Source organism: Genypterus blacodes, unplaced genomic scaffold, assembly GCF_046128005.1.
Source record: "Genypterus blacodes isolate CSIRO-AG114 ecotype Tasmania unplaced genomic scaffold, CSIRO-AGI_Gbla_v1 ptg000067l_1, whole genome shotgun sequence".
NCBI lineage: Eukaryota > Metazoa > Chordata > Actinopteri > Ophidiiformes > Ophidiidae > Genypterus > Genypterus blacodes.
This window is the reverse complement of record NW_027466879.1, coordinates 11,765,622-11,790,218: the sequence shown is the minus strand read 5'-3', so window position 1 is coordinate 11,790,218 and position 24,597 is coordinate 11,765,622. Positions and strand designations below refer to the sequence as shown.

The window sequence follows — 24,597 nt, the reverse complement described above, 5'->3', positions numbered from 1 at the left end:
TAATTCATGTGGCTGAGTCATTGTGCAGATGCCTGCTTTAATTATCTCCTCATTGTAGCGTTCTCCAGGCCTTTTTGATGAGGAACATTGTATTCATTGGGACACAAACCCATTATTGTGAATGTACAGCAGATGCAGTTATGGCTTTAATTCCCACGGGGGCCACAAATGGTAAAAATGTTTGCACTGGCAGTACTTTGTATAAAAGCATTCAACAAACAGCAAAGTTTATGTTGTTTCCAAACACTCACAACAAACAACACAGGTCTCAATCAATACAGTTCCATGTTACAGCTGTGTTCCTTGTAGCAAACAGCACTGCATTATGTTTGAATGGAGCACAGCCTTTTGTGATTACTTCTCATTTGAATTGTCTCCATTTAAGGGCGGTTTGGGCAAACTGGGTTGCAACTGTAATTCCAGCCTTATTACATCATCGTTACAGGAAGTTCAGTAAACCAATGAGCTTGGCTTGAACAGAATAAAGACTAACTAAACCATTTCAAGCCCACTTTAGAGAGTTATGCCATATAAGATGCCAACAAGACATCTCTGAGAGCAGAAACTGGGTCAACACACCAGGCAGCAAAGGCCTATTGACTCATACCACAATACCACACAGACACATGGTGATACATCAGTATGCTGCATGCCACCAACAGTCCAAGGGAGGGCTGATGCACACCGGGTAACATTTGTTCCACCTTCCACTGTCAACAAGAATTCACAAGTCCATCTGCTACATACAATGTCCTCCTCATTTATCATAAATGAACCATAAATGAGGCAAAACATTCCCGGCTCTAAAAGCTCACACATAATCCCTATCGATCTGTGCGCTGCAGCCGTGCAGCTCCCCACTTCCTGGCCGATGCGTTGCTGGGGCGACAGCTAAATTATGCAACAGCACAGGCTCAACAAACAGGTTTCGATGCCTAAGCGGTAGAAGCCAGGCTTAGTAGGGTTAAATGGTAGCAAGGCTTGACAGTAACGGTTGCGCTGTTGCCCTGGGCGACCATATTTCCATGACTATGATCTGGTTGTGTCTGTTGGCAGCCACTTTGCATGTATATATATATATATATATATATATTTAGTTCATGCAAGATGTAAATATCAATATAACACTAATGAGAGAGAAGAATCTGAGCAAATAAGCAAAGTGGTGTCAATACACAGCAGAAGATAGCAGAAGAATTGAGCATTGATCCACAGTGAGAAGTCTAGATGACATGTTTTTGTAGGCCAAACTGTAAGCAACACAACTATGATGGCAGCAATAATAGCTGAATTTACTGTTGCAGAATAAAATCATTTTGTGTTTACCACTGTCCTTATTTCTCAACAAATTGAAAAGTTTGCAGAGTGAACTCACAGCTGCCATCGAATTTATCCAACCATCTGTAGTCATGATTAAAACTCTATTAATCAAAGAAGGATTACCACAGGGAGTGGAGGGGTGTGTGGATGTGTGTGGTGGCGAGGAGGGAATTACAGGGGTCACAAAGCCTCAGTCCCTCTGACATGGAGGCCGGAGGGCCGAGGCAGGGCCCTGTTCACCCGCCCCGGCTCCTCTCCACGCGACGCCTTTGTCCATTCCCTTGTTTGACAATTATTTACTCTGCTGTTTAGGACAGGGCCGAGGTCACAACACATACATCACTGACACGAAAGCACTGGCTACCCGTGTCTGTCCACCCCCCACCTGACCCTGTGTAGGCCATCACCACTCGTATGCACGCAAAACACACATGAGTACAGAACCACAAGAAGGACTGTGGGCCCAGCAGCAGCAGCGAGTGTACAGAGTTACATTCAGAAATACCTTCAATTATTACATGATTGAGTTTGGTTATTTGTATCTATGACATTGTGCATGTTCCATCTATAGTCTAGGTGCTTCATCTCTGATCGTGGCCATTGTTACTGTTGCTTGCTTGAAATGTTACTGAAGCCGGAATTGGAGCATAGCCTTGTGTGTGTGCTTTATAAGGCTCTGGGACTAAAACCGCTAGCTAGATTGCTTTGTAGTTTAAACATCTAGTAGTATCTGTAGTATAGTCCTAGTGGCAATGACATAAGCAAACAAACTGTAAAGGTGCTTTAGAAAAGCCTCCACCCAAACAACAGCTACAACAAATATAAAATGTCAATGTAAATATTCATCGGTCAACTTATTTTCCCCTTTGGCTGCCATGATCCAAGCTCTCCTCTGTCACTTATTTAAGTCCATAATGAACGCAGGCCCCCCCCCCACACACACACACCCTCGTCACCATTATATGGGGTCGGTATTTGCAGCATCTGCCAGGCTTGTTTCTGGCCTCTGGAAGACAATGACATCAAAAAAAAGAAGAAAGAAGAAGAAGAAGAAGAAAAAACTGTTCCCCTGCCTCCACTGTCCCCCTCCCCCCCTACATCGGTGCAACCTGAAACTGCCTGAAGAGATGAGCCGTCATTAAATACTGCAGAGCTGACATAATGACAGGAAAGATAAAAGAGAGGAAACAAAAAAAGGCCAGACCAATTCTCGTACCATAATGCCTCCCCCAACCCCCAGGCTCAGCCCGCCTCTCCTAATAAAAGACACACAGCCGCGGATAGGCCAACGGTCAGCTACAACTTTGCTGCTGTGATCTCCTGTTCTGACACACAAAGCCTCATCACCTCGCAGAATAACATCCCTCTCTGTCCGACACCTTTGGAAACAATAGGCAGACGAAACAATGAACCGAAACTTGATTTGATTCTGCGATTTCAGTGCATACGGTCTTTTTAAACAATCTCCCATCAGATCCTTGTGAGGAAAGAGAACAGAAACACCACCGATCCGCTTTCACCATAGTACACCTCTATACCCTAGCAGTCCTTTAGCTATGACCGAATGTCCATGTACAAAAGTTAAATTTGGACATGTGGGTTACAGGAGCACGGTCAGACTTTTCCCTTTAAATAGACGGTAATAAAATACAGACATGTTATAGACCAGTCCACTGATCAGGCACATGTTTGTCCTCTGTCCCTGCCCACTCTTGAGCAACTACTGCTTTTTATATCATCAACGGGCTGCTTGGCTCTCCTCGGCTTGCTACTTCCCCCGCTGCGATGCTACGCCACTTGTAGCTGAGAGTTGGCATTCCACCATTCTGTTACACTGCGGTGAGGCAATATTTACCTTCAAGGGAAAGTGCTCTTGGCACACAGCCGAAACTCTTGAGGTGTGGGTGCGTGTGTGTGTGGGCAGGGGTGTGTGTGTGAGGAATTGCTACTGTGCACTATATCTAACCCTCCCACCCACCAAAAAGCCTCGTGCTGACCTGCCCAACCACCCACAGCCTCACAGCAGCAGCCCTGCCCTGCCTGACTCCGCTACCTGGATCAGGGCCAAAACCAGAGCCTGAGCACAGCGCCAAGAGGGACAGAGAAAGACAGAGAGAGAAAGAGACTCTCACACACACAGAGAGAAAGAGAGAGAGAGTGCAAGTGAGTGTGAACACACTGCGCTCCTGCCTGGCCCTCTGCCAGGACGCACTTAGGAGGATTTTTACCCACAAAAGCCAATAGGCGGTTAGCCCTCCACAGAGATTTTAAGTGTCTCACAAAAGATACCACTGCAGAGGTTTGTGCCATGGTCAAGATTAAGCTGTCACTCACAGCAGGGGGCTGGGCTAAGCAATCATAGCAAAATACACTCGATGGGAGGGTGCAAAATGACGAAAGGCCTTTCTTCTATAGGTCAAACTGAATGACAGAGGAACATCTGTGTTTCGGTTACGCAGCTCTGTTGGCTCAGCGCGTTTTGGATAAGATGCCGCAACTTTGATGTTAGATCAGGGGTGTCAAAGGGACAATTTCAGGAATATTGTCAAAAAGCTTTTCCACATGGGGTCATTTGGAATACAGCTTTAGCTTAGAGTGGAGTGTTTTGTAGACAAATCTCAGAAGAGATCGAAACGAGAATTAGTCAACTATGAAGGAAACAGTGTAGCACACTAACCTGTCTGTAGTGATCATCAAAGCCCCAGTCGGCCTGTCCGTTAGGAGAGGTGGCAGAGTGGGGTCCAGCAGGAGACAGGCCTTCATCAGGTTCCTGCTTCACTCTGATAGGTGGCGATGCAGCCCGTTGGGGGGCCGACGCCGAGTAACTGCTGAACGGACGCGCTGGGATCCGGGCGGCACTCTGCTGCAGAGCAAGGGTCTGCTTACGGAGGAACTCCAGACCGCTGGGGCTTCCGTCCTCGTCATCGCTGCCCTCATCCCCTTCCATCATCTCGTTGTCGTCTTCATCATCCGCCGAATCCCGACCTCTGTCCTCATCGTCCTCTCTCTCTGAGTCCACGCTGCTCTGGTTGGACATTCGCGGAGGTACCCCTCCACCGGTGACCCCTCCAGCCAGGCTCTTGCCCATGAAGCTGGCCCCCGATGCCCGAGCGGCAGCCAAAATGGCCTGCTGGGCAGCAACCTGCTGGGCGTACATAATGTGGGCCTCTCGCAGCTTCCTCTCCTTGCGCTCCATCTCGAGTCGGGCTTGCTGCTGGCGCTGGAGCTGCTCCATGACGGCCTCTAGCTTCATCCCCCCTGTAGAGCTGCTCTGAGGAAAAGCCACACCAGGCTCCTGAGACATGCTGGGCTGTAGGTGGGGAGATAAGGATGCAAACTGAAATTTAATTTCCCTCAAGACTTATATAGGATATACAGGATGAAATGTGACACGTGTCAGGTATGTGCAACTTGAGTAAACAACAGGATCAAGGTCAGAGCTGAGAGAAAAGTAAGCAGCAAGTTAAACAAACTCACAGACACGCATAAAGACTGCACACCAGCTGGAATTTGAATAATCCAGCCATCGTTATTTATGTAGTGAAAACATGCAAAGTTGTAGGCCAACTCCTTAAAGTCATTGACTGGAGTCAGTGTTTGACATAGAGACAAAACTGGAAAACCAGCACTGGGAAATCTCACATATCTGCCCTACACTTATTGACATAAACACAATAGAAGATATGTGCCCTAGGCGATTTCTTAGGCTGTATACTTTCGCATTCAAAGTGACTCTGGAGGTCTCAAACACAGAGATGTGAGCATATAGGAAAGCAGAAACAATAACTTAGACACAAGCCAAACTTTAACAAAATGGACTCAAGCCACACAGACGTCACAGGCAGATATTCAGATACAATACAGCCGCAGAACGAGCAAACAAACGGAGCTATTTAGTTTGGAAATCCTTAAAAGTATAAATACCCGCAACAGTATTGGCTGAAATTAACTACTACGATTATTCTTACAAGCTTGAACGTTGTCAAAGTACGTAATGTGTACAGGGACCAAACTACATTTAAATAATGATAATTTCTAACAACAATCTTTCATAGTAAAGTCAAACAGACATCCGACAGAAACTTGCAGCATATTAAAAAGGAGTTAACTGACCCCCGGTTGTTATAAAGGCAGAAGAAAAACCACGAGTCTGTCAGAAAAAAAGTATTTATTTACGCCTCCTGTCAACTTATCCAATAAATTCCACATGGAGAGAAAATATCAAGCAAACGTGACGCTTGCTTGACTTATTAGCGATTCCAAAAGGATTAAAAACGTTAAGTAAGTTAGCCTCGCAGGTTTAAATGAGCTAAATGGAAGTTCTCCTCCCCGTGTACGCGAACACTGCTGCTCACAAAACGCAGACATTAATTCGGCCCGAATAGAGTCAGATAAAGAGGTTTAAATGGTAAATGTTAGCCGGGACACAAGAGAGAACCTTGACTCACCATTTGCGCCTTGCTACTGCCAGAATTGTCCACCATCCCTCCTTCCTACGGCTTTATCCTCCTTCTTCTTCCCTCGTTTCTGGCACTCGTTCAAACACTTGTAAACACACTGTCTCACACACACACACACACCCGGAGGGGGGCACGCGCGCACACACACACACGCACACACACAGAGGGAGAGAGAGAGGGAGGGGGGTGAGAGAGAGAAATACTGTGCGTGCACCGGAGACTCCGATTGATCCGCCCGGGAGGAGGGGGAGGAAGGCGCAGAATGCTCTCTCTTTCTTCGCGACCTCTCCTAATTTCACCGGGGTGTTACTTGTTTTCTGCGCCCGGTTTTTTTGTTTTTAATCCAAATTCCTTTCTCTCCCTTTTAATAGTAAAACGGACCGACAGGGAAATGGCCCGGTCTCATGTCTCGCGGAGCATTGAGGTAACTCCCTCCCTCCCCGCACGAGCTCTTTCCCCTCCCCTTCCATTGAAAACCCCCCGCGCGGCTCGCAGGGGCACGAAGGCCCGCCCCGCGTCAGCAACAAGTCCCGCACAAGGCCAACCTCTTCTTCACTCCATGGCTCCGCGCCTGGATCGATACTTCTCACTATTGCCTTTTTAATTGTGTTTTGTCATTTGTATGTATATATAAGAACGTAGACAATACACAGATAATACCACAGTCGCCACGGTGCTTTGATCGTATACACACAATACATATAGACTCATTAGGGCGCTTTATTTGACACACCTGCACGATCCAATTAAATCCAACGGCCTTGCTATTCTTTTTTACCTATGTGAATGTATTGTTCTGTCTTTGTGTAAGAGAGCTGTCGAGGTGGGTTCATAATATTGAAGAAAAAGCGTTAAAAAATCAATTAAAATACGTGTGTGATTGACCAATATGTTTACGCATGTAGATGAAATTACAAAATAACATTTCACCATATCGCTTACACAAGCGCAAACACATAGGTGGTTTATACTGTTTTTCTAGGTAATATCAATTAAACTTATATTGAGCATAAACACAACATACGGAATGATTTAGATAACCTGGAATGCGCAATTAAGAAAAACATAATTTTAATTATTATAATGCTTCCAAAATTATAAAAAGTTAACTAAAAGCAGCGTGTGAATCAAATCCTAAACAAATATGTGATGTATGTTATGGTGCGGCAGAGAACCATAGCTACACACCGCCCCCCTGTGGACATAAATTACATATCACGTTCGACATGCATGCAATATTCATCTAAATCCCAGCATGATAGACTTCAATCACATGGTACTTCCGTACAAAAACACAGAGTGACACAAGTGAAAGTATATAGCTGAACTTTATTTAATATAAATCAATAAACAATATAATCAAAAAAAAAGAAAAGATTAGCACTCTCCATGATAAAATATCAGTTGATGTTATTGCATTTCACACTCAGTAACACTTGGTAAATTGTGAAAATGTTACATCACAAGCAGATTGTCCCAGTAATTGCATAGTACAGGCGAGTCATGTGTACTTGCTACCTATCACTGGTGTTAAGTGCAACATGAATGTACACTAAAAAAAAATGAGCAGCATCAGGACTGGAGCCCATACAATTTAAATTTAGGAAATGTATTTACATTTAAAGCATTGGGTTTACGCTCTTAACATCACTGACTCATGCCGACTGTAATTGAAGCTCAGGGGTTAAACAGTACATTATTGCTAAAAATAATGTAACTCAGTGGAATATCTCAACATCTCACTTTTAGCATGGACGAGGTTTGGACCTAAGCTCAGTCAGCCCAGCCATATTTGCTTAGTTAGTTTTCATAACAACCGACATCACATCAGCAGTAACAATGTGGTCTGTGGATGAATGACACCAGCAGCCACACGCCTCTCTACTTTCTTTCTACCCCTGAATGTTTGCCTTAATCAGTAACTTTCAACTATAAGGAATTATATTTCGAACATTTCCTAAATGAAAGTAACAGGCTCAACTTCTTACTCTTACACAACTCTTCTCAGACTGCCAACTGCAAAACACAAATGACTTTCTTTGCATCCGCTCATTCTCAAACGCAATTTCCTAAATAAGCGATCACCATCTGACACTTTCTCCAATGCAGATTTTTTTATGTCAGGGAAATATGAACCATAATGAGAATGATGCATGATACAACTCAGAACAACGTATACATAAAGGACTGCATATGTAGCACATCTATATGTCACAACATTTGACACAAAAAGTAAACTGTGTTGTGTTAAAGTGATTGTACATCTCAAAAGCCTAAACCAGTCATGGGCTGTCAGTTTCCTCAGGCCAGAAGTTGTTACATAATTCATGTTTCACAGTCCTGTTTACCTTTAACAATGTTTTAGTGTGCCAAACAAATACAAAACAATAAATAAATACATGAAATAAAGTAATTGAAATCTATAATTCTGATAGACTAACATTTCTTTAAAGATTTGTGGCTTCAACACATCAGATGACACATTGTACTAAGGGTCCAAACTGCTACCTACAATCTGACCAGTTTTGACACCATAATTTAATTCAGACATTCAGACATCATTAATCTAATCGCTGAGTAAGCAAATGTCTGAGGTTTGAGATTGGCATGCTAATCCCATAACAAATCTTGCCTTTCGTGACGGAAGGATTGTTCTCCGGAAGAGGTGGAATCTTCTATATTTGCATATTTCTACGAGACAAAGCGATCCAAGCTCAGATACTCATGAATGCAGCTAGGCAGCCCATGCGGTTTGCTTGTGGTGTGTGTTTGAATTATCATAGGGTAGGAGTCAAACTTTCAGAGGTTATGTAATTTCGGAATAAAATGTATATGGGAATGTGGCTGAGGGAGTCCTTTCTGTGTAGGTGCCCGTTTCCTAAGTGGCATCTAGACTTGTAAAATGGAATGAACTAAGTCAAAGCAATAAATGTGGAAACATTAAAATCTCCCTAAATCACAAGTATGTGATTAATGCCAGGCATAGCTCTCCTTCTTCATCTGTGACTTCCTTCAAGTATAGACTGACCTCTGCTATGGAAATCACAATTCTTACTGATGATTCAATTCAGGGCCACATTTCACGTGAAACCCATATGGCTTTACCACTTAAAAGTAGCGTTACATTTCCCAATCATATGGCATAACATTCTCCAATGTACTTGGAGAGCCGATAAGGGCGAGTGATAGGGTGAGAGCCAATCAATGCAACAGTAGTCGTGGAATGTCAGTGTCTGTGTGTTCTGTCATACTTCACGTGGCAAAAAAAATCACCAAAGAGCAGAAACATTGAAGCATATTACAGCATATGTGTACGCACATACTGGGGGACATCCTTTACCATATACATAGGGGACATAGGACATGTCCACTGATCAAGACAAAACAGTAACTGGGTCTCCTTTAGGTCAATGACGACATCTTCCAAAAGATGAATTATCTCTGCCACTCTCTTCAGAGCCATGGAATGGTTAGCATTTCGTGTAATTCTATATAAAAAAACAAGCTTTGAGGGTCACAGTGGATGAGGCTTGTTCTGACGTCCAGCCGTGCTTTTATGTGGGTTGAGCAATCTCTATGCACATAGTCCTGCATAAACAGGGACAGGGGCTTCAGGCGTGGAGCCCCTCAGGCAGCGCAGCAGAGGGGTGAGTAGGCTTTGTTCACCAGTAACTGACATCGGGGACTAGAAAAGGAGCAGAGGCGTTTGTGAGGGTCAAGTCAGAGTCAGAGCGTCTGCATCACTGTGTGGAGCAGGATGGGCCCTCCCAGCAGCAACACACAGAGGAGCTCATGGCTTTGGGTGGAATCAGATCCAGGTCCTCGTCATCAGGTATCTCGTCTAGATGGTAACCGTCTTGAAGCAGTTGCCTACTTAAATCGGGATGAACCTGGAGAGCAAAGAGAGAAATTTAACGCATTTACATCACAGAGTAACATAGCAATTTACATACAACTTATTCGGATTGGTGATAAAGAATCACCGTGGTATCGGATTATTTCACATATTTGTTAGCTATAGAATGGATGCTAGACCATTAGACATTCTAAGTCCACGACATCATGACATCACAGTTTACTCATATCAATATACGTTCTTTTTGGTGCTTTTCTTGTGCTGTGTGTGGACGATAAAGAGCTGCTGTGAGAAAGCTGCAAGCCTCCAAAATTTAGGTAAACAACAGAGTGAAGTGACCACATAACATGATCTGATCTGACCTGCCTGCTCACATGCATGCATGACAGAGAAACAAAGGAGTGTGCTGGAATCTTTAAAGTAACACTTTGAGACCACTAAATTCATACAAAAACAGAGACACTCCCCTGCCCAGAGTATAAAAGCGGCTTTTTTTGTTCACACACTAGCTAGATTTCTGACACGAGTGCGTCATGAAACAGAACCTGCGTTTCTGTGCGAAGCTTTGGCATGACGAGAATTTGGCGGTAATTAACCTACAGTGCAGGAGAACAGGTAAGAGTTCAAAAGTTGCTCCATCTGTGCGACATATCTGAGAAATAGCCAGAGGCCTGACTTGTTGCACCCTTTGCTGGCATGTGCATTTATAAGCAGGCACATAGGCAGTCACCATATATATTGTATATGTTTTTATTGCAGTGTTCTGACATTAACGTCCAAACCAACTAGGATGTTAGTGAGGGATCCCCTTTCTCTTTCTTTAGCTAATATCTAGATCACTAATAATTGTGATTTGTGCACCGATGCAGCCGTTGTTATCGTTACTGCAGCAGCTTTCATAGGGTGGCGGTTGAGATTACGGCACTACCTCACCTCAGCTGAAGAGTATCCCGAGGAATACTGCTCGATCTCTTCATCACTGTAAGGGAGAAAAAAAAGGGAGCATGAAATATATATATATTTTTTAACTGATTATTCAACTTCAGTCCAGATGCTGCGACCTCACCTGTCTGACTCCAGTGCTACCAAAGTATCCTCAGCATGCTGACTCAAAGCAGCATAGCCGTTGTTATATTTCACCGTTCTAAATGGGAGCCATAACAAAAGTAGAATAAGTAAAAATGTCCTCGCCTGTGCACATGCGTCCACACTCTCTCCTCTTTTACCTCTTTGCTCCTTGTCTGGGCTGATGCATAACAGGAGGTGCTGGCGAGAGGGCTTTCTTCTTCAACGCTTTCCTCGCCATCTCTCTGTGCTTCTCTGTGAATAAGCAGAATACAGTGACAGGTTATTATTCTTTATTCAATTTGTTGCGTTATAGCCAAACCTGTGATGGCAAATACGCAAAGCGATCCAGTACAACACAAGCCAGGGCACAAACTGTATGCGTCAATCCTCTCAGAATCACTCAGAACAACACTGGAAAAACGATTGAGAAGCTCCCAACAGTGTAAGATTTGACGACTGATGATGTAAATTCACACTCACACACACCCACACACTCTGCATGGATTATACGTTATGTTCTCATGCAATGAATCCCTGAACTACAGTGAACATGAACAGTGAAAAGAAATGAATGATCACGCGTTGTCTTTGTTCTTGAAGCGTGGATTAAACACATTCAGTTGATGAATTGGCTACACAGAATAGACTCACCAACATGGTAAAAATTATATTAAATACAGAAAATAATGTTACGTGCATGTTGTTGTTTGACAAGCTGCACACAGATAACAATGATCACTCAAGTCCTCTATCTCAGGCAAGATCTTTCGTGTGCAGATCCTCAAACAGATACTTCACACTGTGAGAACTTTGGGCCAGTTAAACCTGCTTTTCGTCTCTGTGATGCCTGATAAAACCGGCTGAGGACAGGTCTGGTCGTGTGCCAAGATTACAGATTCAACTAAGAGTCGGAGGTAAAATAGAAGAGTTCAATCAAACCACTTGAAATGCAGGGATTTACAACACAGGGATACAAATGCAACAGCAAATTGAAGTTACAACCACTCTTACTCATATTATTCACAAGTTCCAAAGAAATGACATCCTTAAAAATCTATATTGTTGCAGAAGTCCAATTAAACTGCTTATAAGAAGAGACTGCATATTTACAAAAGAGACCAAAACAAACAATCATGTGACCACATGTGAGATGCAATTGGTTTCAATGGTCATGTGTGACAGATTCAGAGTGAGCTGCGTGCCTGAGTGACCCGAAAATCTCTTTGTGTGTGTGTGTGTGTGTGTGTGTGTGTGTGTGTGTGTGTGTGTGTGTGTGTGTGTGTGTGTGTGTGTGTGTGTGTGTGTGTGGAAACCTCTTCTTTCCATTTCCCTGAGTAAAAACTATGACTGAACGTGTGTTTTAAATGCCACAACAATATTAGAATCTCGATTGCCAGCTGCTCAATAGTGAAGAAATCTCTCAGTCTTTGGCAGAGATATTGACGGCTCGCAGTTGCACAACAGATTCTGAAGCATGTGAGATGTGAGATATCATCTTCACAGTCACAGCAGAAAATACAATCTTTCATGCTGTTCAGTCAGAGTGAAACCTTAGTGGTCATATGACTGAATATCCAACACTGTTACTATCTGTCCCATTATGAGATGTTAAAACTTCAAAAGCATCAATCACAGTGGAACTAGGCGGCAGTAGCTCAGTCCATAGCTTGGAAAGCGGAGGGTTGCCGGTTCGTGTCGCCCAGCTGGACCAAGAAAGTGGACTGGAAGCTGGAGAGCAAGGCACCGATCCCGAAAACTGCTCCAGGGGCGTCGTATTACGGCTGCCCTGCGCTGACCCCTCTGTAATGCATGTGTGTGTGTGTGTGTGTGTTGTGATATGTAACACGCAAGACAACTTTCAGATGACATGTTTGCATGTGATTTGACCCAATAAAGTTTCTTCTCTTCTTAAAACTATTGAAAACAATAATTATGACAGAAATCTACACACACACTATAAGGACCTGTTTCTGACATTTGCTTTGATGAGTCAATAACAACACTTACGTAATTTGAGATGGATGGCTGGAACTTTGGACATGATGTATGGTCCTCTCTTCTCCACAGGTCTGATCCCTCCATCACTAACTTTGGGTCTGCTACTGGGGCCCTGATAATACATGTTAGACAAATTAAATGACGTCATGTGGCAGCATAAGGGGAAAGTGTCTGCGATTGTGAAGTCAAGCATGTTCTCGAACACCACCAAGTAAGTGTTTTACTTCGATGAGGGTACTTAGTTACTACATTGATGGCAATAGAACTCAAAAGTCACATTTACTTTACTCTCGCATCAGTCAACAGTACTTCTTCACTACATCTAAAGTTTATTCATCACATTCTAATAAACTAAGTCGATACATTTGTTAGTTTCGTTTCATTAATACGACCTGTGTGTGCAGTATTATGATGTACACAACTATCTAAATAACTGTCCAGGCTAGTTGTCCAGCCGCCCGCTTAGCCTCAGCTAACTAGCCGCAGCTGTCATTACCGTCTTAACTTGTGGCTGAGACTGAGCGTCCAGCAGCGCGTCTTTCTCCGGCTCTTCTATGATGTCGTTCATCATGTTTACGTTGGTTGTCACATTTTACACCACATCACGGACATACTTAGCAGTGTCCTAGCACAGAGGGAGCGTTTAAGCTGTGTATGTAGGCACTTTAGCCAGCTAAGCTAGCCACAATGACAGGCCTGTTTCCGTCGAAAGCATCACTTCCGATTCGATTCCTTCAGAATAAGAGCGTCGCCGAAACAAAACGAAACAGAGTACTAGACGGATTATTACATTTTTAAATATAAATGGCCCATATGTCAGCATGCATCTTCGCGTCAATAATCGATAGGCCCTTACCACTTACCATTAAAGTAAGGAATTTTTATTTTATAGAACATTTCCTTCCCGGGGCAACTCATAATGCACATTTTAAAACTGTGCATACGAAGATTAAAAAGTTACAATACTTGAAAGGCTCCGTCAGTGTTAAGTCAAAGACTTTGGAGAATGTATGATTTAAGTGTTGTAAAAGAAGCCACTAATGGAAGGTGCTTTGAGACATAAACAGGAAAATAGATGACGGCCGCTACTTCTAGCTTTGTACAATTCATTTTGAGGCATAATATATTATTTTATTATTAATATGCCTAGCACCGACCTATATATCAATGTAAGAGCATGTTTCGAAATAAAACCCTGACAGTGGAAGAACTAGAGATGGCTTCAACTGACCTGGTGTGCCCTCCAGTGGCCACACAGGAAAAGGTCATTTTGTAATTTTACTGCTCCAAATCTATTGATGTGCTAGGTAAATTGTCCAATTTCTTGCCCACCATTATAGAAAGGTCAGAGGTCTGGTGTGTCAGGAGTAGAAAAGCAGCTCTGTAGTTGAAAGAGATTCATGCATTTGACCTAAACACATGTTTAACTATCCTACCTGGCTGCAATATATTCCTGCCTACTAATAGTTTAGTCTGAGTTTTGTGCAAAGTTTATCGTTGGTATCATTGTTCAAAGAAAAAACAACCAAACAGCACATTCCTCCTAAGTTTTTGGTCTACTTTATTTTATTATGTCCACCATTTTATACACAACAGAATAGGATTTAGGCAATATTATAGACAGTGGGACAGTATCAGGAGAGCACCATCTCTTTATACATCAAATGACCTGAGGAAAGAGGAACAAAAGATTTTTCAGGAAAGAAATCAAAATACAATCGTACTAAGACACAGTACAGCCTCAATCCAAAATATACAGTGCTGCAATATTGTGCATACAGTACAATCAGATTTATTTGAGTGGTTCATGATTCCGTTTACAGATGCAAAGAAAAATAAATACTACAAACGACTTTGTTGTGTACTATTAATACACAATAACAATATTGTGTGCAATATTTTCAATGTTGTATGCTGGTTCAAGTACACAGGTGAGTACTTTCCAGGACCCGTTGAGGGAATCCGTTGGTGTACACATAAGGTTTAAAACAATTCAGGACAGCATCTTCACTAATGCCTAAATCAATACGTTTTCGACAGCCACACAGCCTTTTTAGATGTATCGCGTCGTGCAGTCTCACCCTGACAGTCTACAACTTGTCGATGCCAAGCTCTTCTGGTGTGGAGATTCCAAGTTCTGACAGTGTGGGCTCTAGCTCTTGGAGAAGGTAGGGATAGATCTCTTTGTGGGGTCCTGCCTTGTCCTGCAAAACAAAGAAGTCCATGTAATTGCCAATGGTTACATTTAAGCCAATTCTGTCATTCCTCTAGACACTTCAAAATTAACGACACATTAGCAGTGGTTACTCCTAAAACAAGGCATTTGGCCCCTTCATGAAGAGTGAATATACTGTGTGGAGGAATGACAGAACTACAACACCTAAACCAGGGGTAGGGAACATTTTTCCTAGTGCGGCCATTACTAAATTATTGAACACAAACATTTTGCGCTTCGAAATTTGGGCTGCGATCTGCCGGTGTGTCTCACTGGCCGGATCAAACAGGCCGGAGTTTCCCCACCCTTGACCCTCACGATATAATTTAACGTTAAACCCTAGATAGGTTATCCTTGTCCAGATGTTGGAGAATAACAGCACCTGCTCGAGAGAGAAAAAAGTCCTTTGCTGTTTTACTGCCAGAAGACTGAATGTTGTTGTAAATATTGTGTATAAATATTGTGATTATGTTGAGACTACTGTCTGTCTATCATGTGTCCTAAACTGTGTGTCCCTGTAGCATGTGCAACTACATGTGATACTAAACTGCAGGGTGATCAATCATCCATCCATTACATTCAGACTCGGATTGTTAGATTCTGGCTTCAACATTTACACCATAAAAATATTAAATCCCTGCAGAGATGTGTTTGTTTTTTACCCTAAAGTGAAGCACTGAAGGGGCCATCACTCACCTTGACAGCCTCAAGTATACGGATGGCACTGGCCAGGTCATCCAATCTCCGACAAGCCCTTAGTGCTGAATCTACGATCTTGGGCTCAGGTACGAGATCATACCCTATCAGGGTGTTCACGCCTTCAGTTTAAAATGGATGGGAAGAAAACACATTAGATAACACAATGCATTTTCACATGGAAAAAACAGAAGGAGCGATGCTATTCCTCGGCATCCTCCCCATTATTAATGATTACTATAATTAACCACAACTTCACCTTTCCTCAGTTCCCAGGCATCTATGTCCGGTTTGCCGAAATAAGTGACCCAACGGGAATCAAACTCCTCATCTGTCTCCACCTTGCCATGAGAGTAACTTCTGGAAACCAGTGGAGCTGGAAAAACACAAGAAGCAGACAAAGACTTATTTTACTTTTATACTTTGGAAATAAAAGTAATCACATGTTGTGCTTTGTAGATTGTTCTCTTAAAACAATTTACAAAGAATTGAAAAATGTATTTTTCAATTTATTTAAAAAAAATATATCTATTCAAAAGTAGTCACTCCATACCAGTCATTTTATTATAACATCAGTGTCAATCTATCTCACTCTGACACAGTTTGCTACTACCTATGCTGTGATTGTTCAGTCTAAGATAAGTCCATAATGTGTTGTGACATGTGTGAAAACAAGCATTATTTAAGCATTTCAAAATAATATAGATTTTAAGTAAAATAAAACTAATTTCCTTGTGAATTTGTTCTACGCTATTTAGCAACACAGACACATTTCCATTCACATACACCATTTAAGAATCAGGATAGTCGTGAATGTAACTGAGGTGGACAAAATCATGGAAGGAGCTTTAAATAGACATTGTCCACTGCGAATAGTAGGATTAGTTACTGCAGGAGAATAACAAGAGGGAATTATGGCTCGTTTCCAATTAGGTGACCAGCAGAGCCAGCACAAGGCTACTAACACTCCGGCACGTAAACGGGATGCATCCAGTTACCACGTTATTAATAACGAATATACTTGCATGCCAAAATGTCTGTAGTAAGAAAGACCTGTATGAGATGACGTAATGAAAGAACAAGGAAACTAACACAATGAGGAAATAAAACAACCTGTCTGACATTGTGTCGACACAAACAGCACATTAGCTAGCACTCGCTGTTGTTTTAATATGAATACAATTGCAGATGTGAACCTAATAAACCGCCAGGTTATGGAATCTGTTTTGATTGTGACGACATTTTACCGGCTGCGTAAAATCTGCGGCCACTGACACTCTTTGAACTAACAGGAGGGTCATCACAAGGTCGCCTCATCTGTTAAAATTCAAATCGCTTCTATTTAGTTCATATGACTCCCGCAAGTGTTTCTATACAACGCTAAAATGTGAGAAAATATTCTGTCTAAGAAGTGATTACCCTAAAAAAAAAAAATTCAATGTCACCTCAAATGAACTGCAAACACACACAGACAGGCAGCTAAGCTAGGCTGCTAACCGGTCGTGTTAACCCTCCCTGTCACAGTTGCTTTACGTGCTATATTCAGAACAAGTATCAAAAGCGCATTGCTGTACCTGAGTAGCAGGGACGTGGCCGGGCCAGAGTTCGGACCCCTGAGGCGGACAGTCGGACCACGGCACGGAACATGGTAGCGCTGGGGCACAGTGCAGGCTAACCGTGCTAAGGAACCAAAAGGATAGGTCGAATACGCCGGAAGTGACGTCAATCACGGAGAAGACCGAGAAGACCCGAGCAGTGCGGCTGGTGAAAGGACGAGTACCTACCTGCAAAAAACCCCAAACAATTTATATAATGAAGAAGCAGAAGGGCGACATCCGGGCTTAATAATTATTATTATTTATTTATTTTTTCTCCCCCACTGGATGTCCTCTCCCGCCCTTTCTTAGAAAGGTGCGTAAAAGCACTAAAAGGAAGAAACAAACAATATCAAATATGAATTCCATGGTGGACATGGTTTTGAGAAAATAACATATGGACACATTTTTGGTCATAAAAAGCACACTTGCATATCTGTTGTGTAGTGAATGTAGAACGCGGGCATCGATCCCTCTACCTCTCAAACGCAAAACAAGCACTGTACCATTTGAGCTAATTGCCCTCATAGAGAATCAAGTTAGACATGGTTTTGAGTAAATCACACATGGGCACATTTTTGGTCATAAAAAGCACACTTGCATATCTGTTGTGCAGTGAATGGAGAATGCAGGCATCGAGCCCGCTACCTCTCACATGCAAAAAAAGCACTGTACCATTTGAGCTAATTGCCCTCATAGAGAATCAAGTTAGACATGGTTTTGAGTAAATCACACATGGGCACATTTTTGGTCATAAAAAGCACACTTGCATATCTGTTGTGCAGTGAATGGAGAATGCAGGCATCGAGCCCGCTACCTCTCACATGCACAGCGAGCGCTCTACCATTTGAGCTAATTCCCATTATAGAGGATCAAGGTGGTCATGGTTGTAAATCACATATGGGCACATTTTGGTGATCAGAAGCACACTTGCATATCTGTTGTATAGTGAAGGGAGAATGCAGTATCGTGGACCCAATACCTCTCACATGCAAAGCGAGAGCTCTACCATTTGAGCTGGTTTTGCATGGTTTTGAGAAAATAACAAATGGACACATTTTTGGTCATAAAAAGCACACTTACATATCTCCTGATAAAGTGTAATGAATGGAGAATTCGGGCATTGATCCCGCTACCCCCCCCCCCCCCCCCCCATGCTAAGCAAGCACTCTACCATTTGAGCTAATTCCCCTAATACATCATCATGGTGGACATGGTTTTGGGTAAATTACATATGGGCACATTTTTGGTCATAAAAAGCACACTTGCATATCTGTTGTGTAGTGAATGGAGAATGCAGGCATCGCGATCCCAATACATCTCACATGCAAAGCGAGAGCTCTACCATTTGAGCTAACTCCCATTATAGAGGATCAAGGTGGTCATGGTTGTAAATCACATATGGGCACATTTTGGTGATCAGAAGCACACTTGCATATCTGTTGTATAGTGAAGGGAGAATGCAGTATCGTGGACCCAATACCTCTCACATGCAAAGCGAGAGCTCTACCATTTGAGCTGATTCCCCTTATAGAGGATCAAGGCGGACATGGTTTTGAGAAGTGAATGTTGTGTAGTGAATGGAGAATGCGGGCATTGATCCCGCAACCTCTCGCATACTGAGCAAGCGCTTTACCATTTGAGCAAATTGTAAAGTGCTACTTTTTGGAGTAGTCATGCTTATTACAACTTCCTCAGTGAAATGCACTGTAATATGAACATTCTTTCAATATTCTCCAGAAAAGAGCTGGTCACAAATATCACTCTAACAGAAACACTGACTTGTAATTCTAAAAGCAGTCAGATTAATAAAAACGGAAGCACTAATGCGCGTTGATTCCATAAGTGCTACCTTTTGGAGTAGTCTTGCTTATGACAAGTCCCTCAGTGAAATGCCACTGTAATATGAACATTCTTTCAATATACTCCAGAGACGAGCTGGTCACAAATATCAATCTAACAGAAACACTGACTTGTGACTCTAAAAGCAGTAAGTGCTTCTTGTTGGGGTAATTTCCAACGACCATTCCTTCACATTTGCACCTGGACTCAATGTCTGCTCGTTGTAAGCTGATGAATGTTATCACGAGTCATCAGAATTGTTCTTTGATTATGCAAAAAGAGTGTGATCGTTAAGAAGTCGTTGTCCTGCCCATTGAAACTGGAGGCGGGGATTCGATGGAGGTTTAAATGGAGCATGTTCCTAAAGCAAGAAACAGTTCCAGAGCCACAAGAAGTCACTACACAGCAGATGCCAGATGAGAAAGCTCGTGGAGTATGAGGTAAGTGATTAATACTCAGACAAGTGAAGAACTGATCAAATCCATAGTCAGTTTACTTCAAACGGACGCACTAATGCGCCTTGATTCCATAAGTGCTACCTTTTGGAGTAGTCTTGCTTGTGACAAGTTTCTCAGTGAAATGCCACTGTAATATGAACATTCTTTCAATATTCTCCAGAAACGAGCTGGTCACAAATATCACTCTAACAGAAACACTGACTTGTAACTCTAAAAGCAGTAAGTGCTTCTTGTTGGGGTAATTTCCAACGACCATTCCTTCACATTTGCACCTGGACTCAATGTCTGCTCGTTGTAAGCTGATGAATGTTATCACGAGTCATCAGAATTGATTTTTGATTATGCAAAAAGAGTCTGATCGTTAAGAAGTCGTTGTCCTGCCCATTGAAACTGGAGGCGGGGATTCGATGGAAGTTGGGTTTAAATGGAGCATGTTCCTACAACAAGCAACAGTTCCAAAGCCACAAGAAGTCACTACACAGCAGATGCCAGATGAGAAAGCTTGTGGAGCTTGAGGTAAGTGATTAATACTCAGATGAGTGAACAACTGACCAAATCCATAGTCAGATTACTTCAAACAGAAGCACTGATGCGGCTTGATTCCATAAGTGCTACCTTTTGGAATAGTCTTGGAGTAGTCTTGCTTATGACAAATTCCTCAGTGAAATGCCACTGAAATATGAACATTCTTTCAAAATTCTCCAGATAGAGCTGGTCACAAATCCATAGTCAGATTACTTCAAACGGAAGCACTAATGCGCCTTGATTCCATAAGTGCTACCATTTGGAGTAGTCTTGCTTGTGACAAGTTTCTCAGTGAAATGCCACTGTAATATGAACATTCTTTCAATATTCTCCAGAAACGAGCTGGTCACAAATCCATAGTCAGATTACTTCAAACGGAAGCACTAATGTGCCTTGATTCCATAAGTGCTACCTTTTGGAGTAGTCTTGCTTATGACAAATTCCTCAGTGAAATATTACTGTAATATGAACATTCTTTCAATATTCTCCAGAATTGAAACTGGAGGCGGGGATTCGATGGAGGTTTAAATGGAGCATGTTCCCACAGCAAGCAACACTTCCAGAGCCACAAGAAGTCACTACACAGCAGATGCCAGATGAGAAAGCTTGTGGAGCTTGAGGTAAGTGATTAATACTCAGATGAGTGAAGAACTGACCAAATCCATAGTCAGATTACTTCAAACGGAAGCACTAATGCGCCTTGATTCCATAAGTGCTACCTTTTGGAGTACTCTTGCTTATGACAAGTTCCTCAGTGAAATGCCACTGTAATATGAACATTCTTTCAATATTCTCCAGAAACGAGCTGGTCACAAATCCATAGTCAGATTACTTCAAACGGAAGCACTAATGCGCCTTGATTCCATAAGTGCTACCTTTTGAAGTAGTCTTGCTTATGACTTGTTCCTCAGTAAAATGCCAGTGTAATATGAAGATTCTTTCAATATTCTCCAGAAACGAGCTGGTCACAAATATCACTCTAACAGAAACACTGACTTGTAATTCTAAAAGCAGTAAGTGCCTCTTGTTGGGGTAATTTCCAACGACCATTCCTTCACATTTGCAACTGGACTCAATGTCTGCTCGTTGTATGCTGATGAATCTTATCAGGAGTCATCAGAATTGTTCTTTGATTATGCAAAAAGAGTCTGATCGTTAAGAAGTCGTTGTCCTGCCCATTGAAACTGGAGGCGGGGATTCGATGGAAGTTGGGTTTAAATGGAGCATGTTCCTACAACAAGCAACACTTCCAGAGCCACAAGAAGTCACTACACAGCAGATGCTAGATGAGAAAGCTTGTGGAGCTTGAGGTAAGTGATTAATACTCAGATGAGTGAACAACTGACCAAATCCATAGTCAGATTACTTCAAACAGAAGCACTGATGCGGCTTGATTCCATAAGTGCTACCTTTTGGAATAGTCTTGGAGTAGTCTTGCTTATGACAAATTCCTCAGTGAAATGCCACTGAAATATGAACATTCTTTCAAAATTCTCCAGATAGAGCTGGTCACAAATCCATAGTCAGATTACTTCAAACGGAAGCACTAATGCGCCTTGATTCCATAAGTGCTACCATTTGGAGTAGTCTTGCTTGTGACAAGTTTCTCAGTGAAATGCCACTGTAACATGAACATTCTTTCAATATTCTCCAGAAACGAGCTGGTCACAAATCCATAGTCAGATTACTTAAAACGGAAGCACTAATGTGTCTTGATTCCATAAGTGCTACCTTTTGAGGTAGTCTTGCTTATGACAACTCCCTCAGTGAAATGCCACTGTAATGTGAACATTCTTTCAATATTCTCCAGAAACGAGCTGGTCACAGATCCATAGTCAGATTACTTCAAACGGAAGCACTAATGCGCCTTGATTCCATAAGTGCTACCTTTTGAAGTAGTCTTGCTTATGACTTGTTCCTCAGTAAAATGCCACTGTAATATGAAGATTCTTTCAATATTCTCCAGAAACGAGCTGGTCACAAATATCACTCTAACAGAAACACTGACTTGTAATTCTAAAAGCAGTAAGTGCTTCTTGTTGGGGTAATTTCCAACGACCATTCCTTCACATTTGCAACTGGACTCAATGTCTGCTCGTTGTAAACTGATGGATCTTATCACAAGTCATCAGAATTGTTATTTGATCGTTAAGGAATCGTTGTCCTGCCCATTGAAACTGGAGGCGGGGATTTGATGGAGGTTTAAATGGAGCATGTTCCGACAGCAAGCAACAGTTCCAGAACCACAAGAAGTCACTACACAGCAGATGCCAGATGAGAAAGCTTGTGGAGTTTGAGGTAAGCGATTAATACTCAGATAAGTGAAGAACTGACCAAATCCATAGTCAGATTACTTCAAATGGAAGCACTAATGCGTCTTGAATCCATAAGTGCTACCTTTTGGAGTAGTCTTGCTTATGACAACTCCCTCAGTGAAATGCCACTGTAATATGAACATTCTTTCATTATTCTCCAGAAACGAGCTGGTCACAGATCCATAGTCAGATTACTTCAAACGGAAGCACTAATGCGCCTTGATTCCATAAGTGCTACCTTTTGAAGTAGTCTTGCTTATGACTTGTTCCTCAGTAAAATGCCACTGTAATATGAAGATTCTTTCAATATTCTCCAGAAACGAGCTGGTCACAAATATCACTCTAACAGAAACACTGACTTGTAATTCTAAAAGCAGTAAGTGCTTCTTGTTGGGGTAATTTCCAACGACCATTCCTTCACATTTGCAACTGGACTCAATGTCTGCTCGTTGTAAGCAGATGAATCTTATCAGGAGTCATCAGAATTGTTCTTTGATTATGCAAAAAGAGACTGATCATTAAGAGGTCGTTGTCCTGCCCATTGAAACTGGAGGCGGGGATTCGATGGAGGTTTAAATGGAGCATGTTCCCACAGCAAGCAACACTTCCAGAGCCACAAGAGTTCACTACACAGCAGATGCCAGATGAGAAAGCTTGTGGAGTTTGAGGTAAGTGATAAATACTGAGATGAGTGAAGAACTGACCAAATCCATAGACAGATTACTTCAAACGGAAGCACTAATGCGCCTTGATTCCATAAGTGCTACCTTTTGGAGTACTCTTGCTTATGACAAGTTCCTCAGTGAAATGCCACTGTAATATGAACATTCTTTCAATATTCTCCAGAAAAGAGCTGGTTACAAATATCACTCTAACAGAAACACTGACTTGTAATTCTAAAAGCAGTAAGTGCTTCTTGTTGGGGTAATTTCCAACGACCATTCCTTCACATTTGCAACTGGACTCAATGTCTGCTCGTTGTAAGCTGATGAATCTTATCAGGAGTCATCAGAATTGTTCTTTGATTATGCAAGAAGAGTCTGATCGTTAAGGAGTCGTTGTCCTGCCCATTGAAACTGGAGGCGGGGATTCGATGGAGGTTTAAATGGAGCATGTTCCCACAGCAAGCAACACTTCCAGAGCCACAAGAAGTCACTACACAGCAGATGCCAGATGAGAAAGCTTGTGGAGTTTGAGGTCGGTGATTAATACTGAGATGAGTGAACAACTGACCAAATCCATAGTCAGATTACTTCAAACGGAAGCACTAATGCGCCTTGATTCCATAAGTGCTACCTTTTGGAGTACTCTTGCTTATGACAAGTTCCTCAGTGAAATGTTACTGTAATATGAACATTCTTTCAATATTCTCCAGAAACGAGCTGGTCACAAATCCATAGTCAGATTACTTCAAACGGAAGCACTAATGCGCCTTGATTCCATAAGTGCTACCTTTTGGAGTAGTCTTGCTTATGACAACTCCATCAGTGAAATGCCACTGTAATATGAACATTCTTTCAATATTCTCCAGAAACGAGCTGGTCACAAATCCATAGTCAGATTACTTCAAACGGAAGCACTAATGTGTCTTGATTCCATAAGTGCCACCTTTTGAAGTAGTCTTGCTTATGACTTGTTCCTCAGTAAAATGCCACTGTAATATGAAGATTCTTTCAATATTCTCCAGAAACGAGCTGGTCACAAATATCACTCTAACAGAAACACTGACTTGTAATTCTAAAAGCAGTAAGTGCTTCTTGTTCGGGTAATTTCCAACGACCATTCCTTCACATTTGCAACTGGACTCAATGTCTATTCGTTGTAAACAGATGAATCTTATCAGGAGTCATCAGAATTGTTCTTTGATTATGCAAAAAGAGACTGATCATTAAGAGATCGTTTTCCTGCCCATTGAAACCCGAGGCGGGGATTCGATGGAGGTTTAAATGGAGCATGTTCCCACAGCAAGCAACACTTCCAGAGCCACAAGAAGTCACTACACAGCAGATGCCAGATGAGAAAGCTTGTGGAGTTTGAGGTAAGTGATTAATACTGAGATGAGTGAAGAACTGACCAAATCCAGAGTCAGATTACTTCAAACGGAAGCACTAATGCGCCTTGATTCCATAAGTGCTACCTTTTGGAGTAGTCTTGCTTATGACAACTCCCTCAGTGAAATGCCACTGTAATATGAAGATTCTTTCAATTTTCTCCAGAAACGAGCTGGTTACAAATATCACTCTAACAGA

General features: G+C 42.2%; 3 protein-coding genes across 4 annotated transcripts in view; all 3 read right to left on the bottom strand.

Annotated features, from left to right (window-relative positions):
* LOC143004893 (AT-rich interactive domain-containing protein 3B) overlaps positions 1-6,054 on the bottom strand; it is a 48,540-nt gene extending 42,486 nt beyond the window's left edge. The window contains exons 1-2 of one of the 2 annotated variants that reach the window (XM_076156067.1): positions 5,769-6,054; positions 3,998-4,630 (exon numbers count right to left, since the gene is read on the bottom strand). In XM_076156067.1, the coding sequence (XP_076012182.1) occupies positions 3,998-4,630; positions 5,769-5,804 (669 nt within the window). In that variant the 5' untranslated portion in view covers positions 5,805-6,054. The remainder of the gene's footprint in view (positions 1-3,997; positions 4,631-5,768) is intronic. The other variant, XM_076156066.1, reaches the window with a different exon arrangement.
* A 1,035-nt stretch (positions 6,055-7,089) lies between these two features.
* fam219b (family with sequence similarity 219 member B) lies at positions 7,090-13,432 on the bottom strand. Its single transcript, XM_076156068.1, has 6 exons — positions 13,199-13,432; positions 12,712-12,814; positions 10,863-10,956; positions 10,703-10,780; positions 10,570-10,615; positions 7,090-9,670 (listed from the first exon to the last, which is right to left on the bottom strand). The coding sequence occupies exons 1-6, from the start codon at positions 13,271-13,273 to the stop codon at positions 9,521-9,523; spliced, it is 546 nt and encodes a 181-aa protein (XP_076012183.1). The 5' UTR covers positions 13,274-13,432; the 3' UTR covers positions 7,090-9,520.
* An 814-nt stretch (positions 13,433-14,246) lies between these two features.
* LOC143005021 (cytochrome c oxidase subunit 5A, mitochondrial-like) lies at positions 14,247-17,345 on the bottom strand. Its single transcript, XM_076156254.1, has 5 exons — positions 17,188-17,345; positions 15,873-15,989; positions 15,614-15,735; positions 14,784-14,906; positions 14,247-14,371 (listed from the first exon to the last, which is right to left on the bottom strand). The coding sequence occupies exons 1-4, from the start codon at positions 17,258-17,260 to the stop codon at positions 14,793-14,795; spliced, it is 426 nt and encodes a 141-aa protein (XP_076012369.1). The 5' UTR covers positions 17,261-17,345; the 3' UTR covers positions 14,247-14,371; positions 14,784-14,792.
* Between the last annotated feature and the right edge of the window lie 7,252 nt (positions 17,346-24,597).